This window comes from Prenolepis imparis, unplaced genomic scaffold (assembly GCF_030444845.1).
Source record: "Prenolepis imparis isolate NDT839.2.m4 unplaced genomic scaffold, iyPreImpa1.0 SCAF_11, whole genome shotgun sequence".
Classification (NCBI taxonomy): Eukaryota; Metazoa; Arthropoda; class Insecta; order Hymenoptera; family Formicidae; genus Prenolepis; species Prenolepis imparis.
Genome location: NW_028141169.1, coordinates 12,462,842 through 12,474,599, shown reverse-complemented (window position 1 = coordinate 12,474,599; position 11,758 = coordinate 12,462,842). Strand labels below are relative to the sequence as shown.

At 34.7% G+C, this 11,758-nt stretch overlaps 1 protein-coding gene and 1 long non-coding RNA gene across 5 annotated transcripts; one reads left to right on the top strand and one right to left on the bottom strand.

Annotated features, from left to right (window-relative positions):
* Positions 1 to 3,876: 3,876 nt before the first annotated feature.
* Positions 3,877 to 11,388, top strand: LOC145943016 (baculoviral IAP repeat-containing protein 7-B-like). 3 transcript variants are annotated; one of them, XM_083050201.1, is made up of 3 exons: positions 3,877 to 4,014; positions 8,617 to 9,464; positions 9,547 to 11,388. In XM_083050201.1, exons 2-3 carry the CDS (start codon positions 8,655 to 8,657, stop codon positions 9,901 to 9,903), a joined length of 1,167 nt encoding a protein of 388 aa, XP_082906327.1. In that variant the 5' UTR covers positions 3,877 to 4,014; positions 8,617 to 8,654; the 3' UTR covers positions 9,904 to 11,388. The 3 variants fall into 3 exon arrangements, with proteins under 3 accessions (XP_082906327.1, XP_082906328.1, XP_082906326.1); XM_083050202.1 differs by lacking the exon at positions 3,877 to 4,014 and adding an exon at positions 4,436 to 4,575; XM_083050200.1 differs by lacking the exon at positions 3,877 to 4,014 and adding an exon at positions 6,892 to 7,112.
* LOC145943017 (uncharacterized) lies at positions 4,380 to 6,886 on the bottom strand. Of its 2 annotated transcripts, XR_014426453.1 has the most exons (5): positions 6,729 to 6,886; positions 6,471 to 6,653; positions 6,183 to 6,405; positions 5,512 to 5,814; positions 4,380 to 4,518 (listed from the first exon to the last, which is right to left on the bottom strand). It is a non-coding gene; the product is annotated as an uncharacterized LOC145943017 (long non-coding RNA). The 2 variants fall into 2 exon arrangements; XR_014426452.1 differs by lacking the exon at positions 6,471 to 6,653 and having other exon boundaries at positions 6,729 to 6,883.
* Positions 11,389 to 11,758: the final 370 nt, after the last annotated feature.

The window sequence follows — 11,758 nt, the reverse complement described above, 5'->3', positions numbered from 1 at the left end:
AGAGTAAAATAAAGAAAGTTCACCGAGTAGAGATATAATATAAATTTTCGATAACATATCATATCATATCATATTATTGAAGATCTATATATCTAGGGGATCGATTAAAAAAATATATACCGTGTTATATTCTGCGTGGAATTTTTGTTCAGAAATTTTTCCCCACAGAAAAATTCCGTGTGAAATTGTATATAAAAGCATTCCGATGGAGGACGAAACGTGATGTTGCATATATAATCTAATGCGGCTGCTCGACGGCGCCAGAACCACGAAATTTTGACCGCGCCGAGTCTTTTCATCTTTTTTTCTGACAAAAAATGCATCTTGAACTGATATGTGCGTTTTTCGAAGGGTTCCCAGGATCCTTCCCCTATACATACCCTCTCTTCAAAAGAATATCTATCGTCTATTGCACTCTGATTCGCCGCCAGGTTTCTTCATTCATATCTTCAGCGACAAACTTTAGGAGAACTTATCACATGATAAGTTATGTACACATATTGTTTCAACAATGAATGAAGCTCGAGATTCGGAGAACATATATTATTGGCTTAAAATAATAATCCCATATCCATTGTCCATTGTCTTGTAATAAGTTACATTTAATACTTTATTAGGATTAAAATTGATTGTTGAATTTTTCTCGGTAGCTAATCATCGTCTCGAAGAAACAATATTAAGACAATAATAAGACAATATAAGATAATGATTGGTCATACGTGGAATGCGCGCAATAATGATTCTATAAACTTTTATATAGAAACAATTAAAATATATATGTAATAAAACAATTAAAATATTAAATACTTAATACTTTATAATTTCTCTTCTGATGATGATAAATAAATTAAAAAATAAAAAAACAATAAAATTGTGTCACAAATTTTAAATATTAATAAAAAAAATAATTAACAATATTGTATTAATTAAATAATTTTAAATTTATATTTTAATTACTAAAAATAAGAATGAGTTTTATGATATAGTACACAATTTTAAGAATTCTTTTCTGATGTTTGGATTTAAAAAACGAAATAATATTAATTTACAAATTCTTCCTTTCTATTATATTAATAACAAAATTAATTTGATTATCTTAATTAATTTAATTTTGATTATTTTTATCTTGATAAAAATGAGAATGAATTCTTTGATATAGTAGAGAGAGTTTAAAGTCTCCAATTCATTTTCACGCTTACAAAAGTTTGCATTCAGTGCAGAATTTACATATATGGCAAAAAGGCTATGCAATGAACTCTGTTCCGAGTATTCATGATCATTCGTCATCACTACGTGTCATTTAAATGCGTTTACAATATATTTCGAAACGACAAGATAACTTTTTTCGGAAGTGTCATATATGTTGTTGTGTCTCGTTTGATCTCGCGCGAGTCCAAACGATAAGATAAAACACGTTATACTTTATTCGGCCAATTAATCTCGCGAAACGTGAAAAGCCCATCGATATTTGTCGCGTTTAAATTTTGGGAAAATTTTATTCACAATAAAAAATCACCAATATACATGGTATATCAGAACTGGCGGAAAAGTTTTTAATAAATGGAGAGAAGCCACATCATCTTTTGCATGTTTCCAATTTTTGCCGTCATATATCTTTGTGTAACTAAGCCTTAAATTAAAATTCTATTAAAGTAAACTCTGCTTGAAATTAACTGAATAATGCGGTTTTGTTAATATTTTATTTCCACAAGGCTTAGTTTGCCAAATCTCTATTTTTAACCGCTTATAACTCGAAAATTATTGGTGCCTCGACATTTTCGCCGAGGAAAAATCATCTCCAAATGATACCAGGAATCTGTCATTAAAAACTTTTCCGCCAATTATGATACATCCTCTCAAGAGAATATTTTTCCCGAAGAAGAGCCCAGCAAAAGTCGGGCATATTTTTAGAAACAGAGAGACGCGAACGCTGAAAATTCTCAGACGACACGCGTGTCGGAAGTCTAAATAAGTGGACCACCCTGGTTGCCAGTGTTTCCTTCCACAGTGTTCTTTATCTCATCTCTCTCTCTCTCTCTCTCTCTCTTCCGTCCAGCTTCCTAGAAATACGTTTACCATCCTTCCGTCACTCTCATCCGTCTGGAGCCGAGGAATATCTTGAATGAAGGATAAATTCATTTCCGGCGTAGAAGGTATTTAAGAAACCCGCCATGAACCTAACGGTCAACGCACCCTGGGGTGCATCCGATAATAAAGTGCCGAACTTCGAGGGCGGTGATGAGAGAGATAGAGAGATGAGAGAAGAGTCCTCTCAAATTCTTTGTCAGTGTCGGACTCTTATTTCGCGAACAAAGACGGATTTTTCAAACATAAGCGAGATCTGAGATCACACACAGCGAGCCGAAGGTGACCTTTCTCTCTTCGGCCTTCCCTTCTTCGTCGCCATTGCTTAAAGTATACAATATACACACATGCTATATATGTACAACGTGACCGCGCAGCTCCCGATAGGATCGTATCAACCTAGGGGGAAAGAAAGGGATCCCTCGAATTCCGGAAATTGCTTCGTTAATGGACCTTTTCTGTAGCATTTTGATAAAATGTTCTGCCTGCCCTCGGTTTTCTTCTTAAAATGTGAAGGGAAAGATTAGATAAGAACGAGAAAGGTTGCACATAAAGTTTAGAAATTTTGCTACAGGCAATAATATGCCTTTGTTTGAAATTAATCGTCGATTAAGTTAATTGCGAGATATATTTTACTACATTCCTCTTCTATCTTTTATCTCAGACTTTTCAGAAAGTGTAATCTCTCTCCGATTCTGCGAGCGATTGTTATACGTTAAAATGTCTCATATTATACATTATTCATATATAGATGGATTTTGTATAAAATTCACTTATTTAGGATATAATAAATTATATTTGTAAAAGTATCAGGATTCTAAAAATGAAAATCTCGCAAGTTTGTCTCGTAGATTTAAGAGTGACATTGATAAACATTTTTTTATTATATATCACTTTTTTTATTTATTATATATGTATCACATATGTTTATTATATATGTACCATAAAAGAACTTTTTTATTATATATATCAACATACTTACTAAAAAAAAATATTATATTTCAGGATTTTTTAATTATATATATTTATTATATATTTTACTATATATGTAAAAAAATTTTTTATATATATATAATTTTTTTATTCATATTATATACGTATTATATTATTACATATGTTTATTTCTCACATATATTTATTATATATATGTAAAAAAAATTTTTTTATCATATATCAACATGTATACTAAGAAAAAATATTATATTTCAGGCACTTTTTCATTATATATGTTTATTATATACTATATATGTAAAAAACTTTTTTTATCATATATAATAGAAACGAAAAAACGTTATCGCGCATAAGAATAACAACAGAAGCCAAAGTGCGCAAAGACAAGAATTGCGTGGGAATGCGACGTAGATTTCGTAGGAATATCTTACGTCAAGTCACGGTGGAGGGGACGGCGTGGAGGTCGTTTTAAAGTACAGTACGAGCGTCTCGGCTCGACTCGGTCCGGTTCCCTCCTTACCTGACCCGATGTTCCGTCACATGTGCAGCGGGGACTGGCGCGTCGCGACGCCGTCACTGAAGTACTATAGTATCCGCGCCAACTGTGCAAACGTATATAGTATATAATCGCTATAGTATAGTATATATATACGTATCGCGTATCGCTTTGTGCTTTCCCCCGAGTGAGCAGCTGCTACGAGGCTCCAGTGGAACCGCCGCGTCGAGCATCGAGGTCGAGGTATTCGTTGATTCGCGCTTTCCTGCTCTACATCGCGCCCCGTCCTCGGGATACTCGCGTAGTTCGGTCTTCCCCGAAGGAAATTCGCTCGATATCACGCGACACGACGGCGAAGGTACATCCGCGCCCGCGCGATTCACTCGCGAAACGGGACGTAATCAGGGAAAAGAGAGAGCGGTCGAGCCGAAGGACAAAGCCGTCTCGTCGATTCGCAGCAGGCAGGTCGCCTCGGTTTTCGGGTACGTTGTCTTCTTTTTTTCTTCTCATCCTTGTGTGTATATATATATATACGTCATCATTGCACGTATCGCATTTCCTTGGACAGGTTCGATGGGAACGTGGAAAATATCCTGCATTCCTCTCTCCTCGCACGCCAAGCTAGATCTTTTTTTTTCTTGTTCTACTACCAGTGCATAGCTCTGTCTCTGTCCGCGAACTCGTTTATGTAACAGACGAGACGCACCCAAAAGTTCAGTGAAATACGTGAGAAATATCAAAGTGGCATAAGTGGCGATGTTAAGGGCGACTGATCGCGATATTACTTACTGATAGTTCTTGAAAATTCAATCGTCATCTGTTTACTGGTCTCCCACCTCCTTCTTTTGCGGCGCCTTCTGTTTTATCGGCATCCTTTCATGTACATAGGATGGCGTCGCTTCTTATCTCACATTGTTTATTCACAGTTTATTGGGCGGGTCTAATATTTGATTCGAGATGCTAATCGAGTGACGAAAGTAAACAATCTGGAAAAAAAATAATATGATATTAAAACAATCTCAAGTGGAATTATCAGATTAATTGTAAGTATTGATTACACGTGTCGTGCAGTGGCGTAATTGCTATCTTAATATTTTGACATGCAAATCTAATTTAAAGACGAACTTTTTCGGAATTTTTCCTATTTTTTTTATCAAGAATTTATTGACAACAAAAAAAAGCTAAATGCTACGGTGACTAATATTTTTTTAACATATGAATTTTTAATGTGTCTGAATAATTTATTGAATGAACAGAACTGATGTTTATCATGGGTGGCGCCTCTTTTCTATCCTCTTTCATCATTCTTCTAAATATTTGACAAATATGACAATTTCGTTCTATTCATCCATTCGATCCTCCCTTTTTCTCGGTCCTTCATTGATTTTTTGAAGTCAAAAGATTTTATCCTAGGCTTTGTAGTTTAACCGATCTATTATAATATGTAATTGCATGCTGTGACTTTGTGTGACTTTCTTAGTTTTTGGAAACTAAATTCGACAGACTTTTAAAAATGATATCACAAATTTATATATATATATATATATTTGGTTTCCTAGACAAGATAAGATTACGATTTAATCATCTTTTCCCCGAATTTCGTGATAAGTCGCTAATCACTCTATACAAAGAATTTATAGTAACAAAATCAGTGATCAACTTTTTTCTACATGTCATATGTGTGAGCAAAGTCCATAGACAATTTTATATCGTCATTTGTTATTTGAATAAATAAGATTTCGACGGAAAACTATAAATTTCTGATTCAAATTCATTCAGCATATAAAGATTAAAAGCAAATTTTGAATTGTACAAATGTATCGAATATTTATCAATTTTTATATATTGTTTATATATTGTTTTTATATATTTATAATTATATATTCTATTAAATTTTAATTTAATCTTTATATATTGTTTATAATTATATTCAACAGTGTCATCTTTAGAAAACATATTCAAAATTGATAAATAACTACCGATATTGTTAGAACCAGTCCACGATTTTTCGATCGAATATTTATGTTGTAAGTTTCCATCGTGCTCTGTTGCCAACCGCTCGACCGGATGAAACAGTCATTCCAGTCATTCTGGTCTTCAAAGGAAAAGTTTCGCGCTGATGTCATTTTGTACATGTATAAATCTCTGAACGATAAACGAGACGTGCACTTTGGCCGTTTTGATGCGTCATTTTTTTGTCATGTGTCGAGCTATTGCAAAACCCTCGGGACGCAGTAGGGGCTTCGTAAAATAATTGCTAGAGCGATCGATCCCAAGTTGACCTGCAAATAATAGTTGATGTTAGTTTGATTGGCAAAAATTATACGGGGGCTCGCGCCAACGCGCTTGTTAAATTACGAGCAATCGACAATAATAAAGGTTTTATTCTTTGTGAATTGAACTTGAAGGCTGAAAACATTGAAATTGACGAATCCAAGAAGAGTTTTCAGTCATTTTAAATTTATATAGAGCATACGGAGGGCGTCTTCTCCGAGATGTCAAAAAAATGTCAAAAAAATGTCAAAAAAAAAAGGAGAGAAGACTCCCGTCTTCTAAAGACGTGAGATGTGTATGATAGAAAATGAATTGTTGCAGCCAGCTAGTACACAGCGGATGCCTCGGTTTCCGATACGGCGTGATTGAAGCCTACCTTTCACAAGAGTAGAAATTCCTAACCCCTCTCTTCTCTCCCAGGAATCACGGAATGACCATTAAGTGCAACGCTGTATAACGCTCTCTCTCGCTGATGGATAACCTTTTGTGGTACCACGAACCATATATATATATATATACCTATTTCAAACATCCGAGTGTCATCATCATCATCATCATCATCATCATCATCATCATCATCATCATCGACATAGATCTTTCTGCAAATTAAAAATTGATCAATGATTGATTCGAGTATCGAAAAATTTCCGAGTATTATTTCGACCTGTCAAAAATCAGCTGATCTTCATTTTCGACTTGTCAAAAATCAGCTGATCTTCATTTCCGAAGATAATTAGGGCCACTTCGACCAACTCCGATTAACTTTAATCGACGACTAAACTATATCTTTGTCTCTTTCTAAGAACGTATCTGAAAACTATATCTTTGTCTCTTTCTAAGAACGTATCTGAAAAGAGACAAAGCTATAGTTTAATCAGAGGTTAAAGTTAATGGAAGTGGCCCTAATATCGTTAATCGTTACCATTCACAGGAATCTTTCGGGATAGTTTCGGGACAGTTCCTGTGGAAAACTTTTGGAAAAATGCAGAAAAATTTTTCCCCTTCCTTTGCATTTTTCTCCCGAGGGTAGACTGGCGCCGAGGGTGACGCCTCTAGCGTCTCTGCATTTTGGAATGCGAGTTAGGGACTAGTAAGAGACCAACAGAAAGAAATAAGAATAGAAGTCGTGGTTATGTGGCAACCTCGCCAAGGTTGCCAAGTCGCTCACTATACCGTTCATGCTTCGCCTTCGCCTTCGCAGGCCATTGGTATTTTGTTCCTCCTTAAAGTATGATCGACAGAAGTAGAATTTCTTGTGTCTTTTCTTCTCTCTACATTATCTATTTTCCGGAGCTACTTTTGAAAGGTAACGTTTTTTTCTTTTCTTTTGCTGTCAACCGCGCATTCAGCTTTGATATAAATTAGTAGCACACAAATTCTGGGTAGTCCTTCATATCCTTTGCATGCGTTGACTCGAAGATGTATCATGCGTAGATAATATTCTGTAGCGGAAAGAGAAGAGGATGTGACGTCACGTCACACGACCTGACACGAGAGCGTATACACATTGCATATCACTGTTCGTGATATGCTGATATGAGTGCACGTACTTTCGAAATTAATGATTTCTTCTTGACAAATAAAAGATAAATGAAAGAGGCACCTTTAATAATCCATCGATCAAAAATATCTTATACTCATTTTTTTAGCGTCGAAAGACCGAATTGGCGTTTTCAACCACGTGTCCTCTGACGCTGAAAATGAGTGTTGAGAACCATCAAGTCAATATTATTATCTTCGCATAATAAAATAAACGCATCTGCTCTCACAAATAAGTAATAGCGTTCGAATAAAGCGGGTTTCATCGACCCGAGAGCAATTAATGACGTCATCGACCAATCACAAGTCATTTCTCCGAAAAATAAATGGATGTGATTGGTCAATCACATTAATCGATCTCGAATCGATCAAACCTGCTTTATGTGAAAACCCTATGTTACCTAATCTATGGCGTTAAAATTCCCTTTTCCCTTCCTGCGCGGGCTTTTTCTTTCATGGATTATATTATACTAATCATATTAAAATTAGTGTTTTTTTTCCGAAAAATATTTTTAAAATTCAAGCATTTGATATTATTCAATATAATTTAATTTGTAATTTTTTTTTATTTATTTAAAATCTTGGAAAATGTTTATTTTATAAAATAAATGGCGGTATATCTTGTTAAGCTTGTCTATTATATCAGTTAATACACCTGTATATAAAATTGATGTTTAAAAAAATGCATTTTAAAGTTCAAACATTTGATATTATGTTTCCAATATAATTTGTAATGTTTTTATTCATTTTTTAATTTATTCGAAAATTAATACACTTCTATATAAATAAATTTGAATTTTAAAAGTATTTTTTGTAAAAAGAAACACTAATTTTAATATAATTAGTATAATAATCTGCACAATTTTTATTCTAATATAAAACAAAAGAAAGACACAAATATATTTTTTGAGCAATCTAATATTTGTCAAAATATTGATAAATATTTCTCTTACAATTTTCCTTGCCATAATATATCACACAACAAGAATGCAGATATAAATATTTTTTTTAAATAGTTAATCAATTAGTTATGTTTTAATAGCATTTTTATTGGAGTAAAATATTTGAGATAATCTTACATTTGATAAAGATTCTAGGAAAATAACAGTATCATTAAATTATATTCAAATTAAAATAAAAATATATGTGCATTGCTTCTTTATATCTCATTTGCATTAAATGTACATAACTAGAAAAGTTTGATTAATTGAAAATAAATGATTTAATGAAAATTTAAACACATCCACTAATGTCTTCTTTCTTCTTCGCAGATCAAACGCAGGAACATCTTACCAATCAAGTTAAAAGAATGACTGGATGCATCCAACAATACATTTTTCCTCCGGAACGTTTACGGCCAACTCCATCCATAACGTCCCAATACCTCGAGCGAACGAAGGATGAGGTCGACAACATTGATTATCGCTTCGAGTCCGCCCGGTTGGAGAGCTTCAGGAAGTACAACTGGACATGTACGTGGATGAAGCCGGAGAAGCTAGTCGCGGCTGGCTTCTACTACACCGGTCAGAACGACAAGGTGAAATGCTTCGAATGCCAGGTGGAGATATGTCAGTGGCAGCCGGACGACAGTCCCATGGTCGATCATCAGCGGTGGTCCGGAAGATGTAGATTCGTCCGCAACATCCCCTGCGGCAACGTCCCCATCGGCGTGGACCCCAGCACGATTCCGGCCTCCGTACCTAAAGGGATGGACGTGTGTGGACCCTATGGTACGGTGTACATGCCTTTTTCCGGCCCCGACAACGAGGACTTCAACTTGGCGGAGAACGCCAAGAAGTCTAGCGTAGAAAGTACTAACGCTCTGAGAGCCCCCAAGCATCCCGATTACGCCAGCTACGACGCCAGATTACGTACATTCGACACCTGGCCCAAAGCGATGTCGCAGACCAAGGAAGAACTGGCAAGCGCTGGTTTCTTCTACAACGGAAACGGCGATCAGACCTTGTGCTACCACTGCGGAGGGGGATTGAGGGATTGGGAGCCTGAAGATGATCCCTGGGAGCAGCACGCCAAGTGGTTCGACTACTGTTCGTACTTGCTGATGATCAAGGGGAGGGATTACGTGAACAAGATTATTGGAAGAACTTATGCTAAGCCGGTATTTTTTTTTTCATATACATTTGTATATGTGAAAGAATGTTACGTCGAATGACTTATGTTAATTTGGAATTATTTTTCAGGAAAACATCGCGAAACCAGCCGCAAACGTTGATCAGACATCTGCTAAAGCTCACGACGAGTGTGCTATTGGAAGTTCTCGAAGCTCCAGCAATTCCGAGGAAGTTAACAAGGAGAGCGCAGGCTCCTCGAGCGAGGCAGGTGCCGAAAAGCAATCTACTAGCTCTGTCAAAGCGAATTGCGACAAGCCAGTCGACAAGGACGCGAGGATGTGCAAGATATGCTACAACAGCGAATTGCGAATGGTATTCATGCCATGCGGACACTTGCTCGCCTGTGCCGAGTGCGCAAAGGAGATGAAGATATGCGCAGTATGTCGTCAACCAGTGAAGGTCACCGTACAGGCATTCATTTCATAGTGTCCTTATCCATAGTGATAAAAATAAGCATCTCTGCAAGCTTTACTGACATTTTTCCATTCATCGTCATTGAAGACTGATAAACTAACACTTGAAAAGCAAAACTAAATGATGACATGGACTCATGTGATGCACCGGTCCGCAGGTACAAACTATCAGCGTTGAAAAATTCTTGTTGTATGGAATAAATCTTTACATTCGTCTCGATTAAAAAAAAAAAAATATTTTGCACTGATGTGATGAACGTATTTTCTGATTGTTGTACAAGTAATAAGTGTTTCTATATTCGAATATATATATATATACAATATGGATATGTAACTAGTAAGAGCAAATTGTTAGTCAGTGTGCAAAACACATGTGACATATCACAGATTTTCATATATTCATAAAAATATTAAATAGCGCGTCACAGATCACGTCATTATTAAAAGCCAAAGATAGATTGTACCTGCAACCTGGGATGTTGCTATTTAAACGTGTACGATTTCGTTTTACTCACAATCAGTATTTTGCTGAAAAATGAAGGCAAAGTTATGCCACTTATTGAAAATAAATAGCAACATAACATGAAGTCTAGTCATTAGTGTTATGATGAATTATATGCACATAGATGTAAAACCATTATTATTAATTACATTATGTGTAAAGCATTTGCGTAGATCTAAATCGCAATTAACTACGGGAAAACGTTCCGTTCAAATTCTGTTCAGATGTTGAAGATAGACCCCCAAGCTCTTTTTTGTATAAAATCTCGCTAAAAAATCGATGCTAAAAAAAGAAGCATTATTTATTCATTTGGACGAGCAAAGTTAAATTTAGTCATCCATATTTTCTTCGATTTCTATTTGTCGTATAATCTATAGGATATATTTCGTTGTAGTGTTTCTACACACACATATATTACACATATTATTAGAGTCCCTTCGATCAATCATAAGTATACTTATACTTTGCGTTAAAACATAATTAACTTAAGCATTCCAGGGTACTCTAGATTGATAAAACGAATTATATCGTCAATGATACGCGTAAAATTTTCACTTTAAGCCTTTTGTCACTGTGCAACGAATTGCAATACAAAGTAGATCTCCGAGCAGCCACATATGATGATTGTCAATTAACACCTCATTGAAGAAGAAAGATATACGATTGATATAAATTCGATTGTTAGAAATATTAATTTGTAGGTAGCGTATATAACAAATTTTTTAATTTAACAAATTATTCAGATATCAAATTAAAAAACATTGATGAGAAAAATCTTGAGCATACCTAATAACACAATAAAAGGCATTGCTTTTGATATTGGATATTTATAAAACCAACAATGTGAGAAAAATGTTTTCAATCAAACATGTATTGATAAATTGATTATATAAATTCGAAAAAGCTGATTTCTCGATATATATATGTATATGTATGTATGTATGTCTATATCGAGTAATAAAATAAAATTTCACAGAAGAATTCTAAAATATTTAATATATATATATATATATTTAATTTATCTACAAATGTATATATTAGCCATTTTCAAATTTAAATTAGTATGTATTCGCGTTATATAGGAGTATATAATGTTTTAAACATTGGCAAACCAATAGAGTTTAAAACTGACATAACATACAACTTTCGTATTCTATATGTTCATAGATGTAATATTATTATTCTTTTCTTTTTCGAAATAATTTGGGTAATATATCTTGACAAACTAAAGTTAGTAGCATTCAGCACAGTGATTGCAACGAATTTTAGTATAAAAGATCACACAAGCACTTTATCCTATAAGACAACTTTGGAGTAAAGCAATATAATAACGGTTTTCATTTTTTGCTACTACGAGTTAACATAT

What these genes read in the sequence shown, in the direction of transcription:
- LOC145943016 (XM_083050200.1), top strand. Translation starts at nt 7,037, where the DNA reads ATGATCGACAGAAGTAGAATTTCTTGTGTCTTTTCTTCTCTCTACATT. An exon ending in TCCGGAGCTACTTTTGAAAG is followed by an intron (nt 7,113 to 8,616) that starts GTAACGTTTTTT and finishes TCTTCTTCGCAG; the next exon opens with ATCAAACGCAGGAACATCTT. An exon ending in GAAGAACTTATGCTAAGCCG is followed by an intron (nt 9,465 to 9,546) that starts GTATTTTTTTTT and finishes ATTATTTTTCAG; the next exon opens with GAAAACATCGCGAAACCAGC.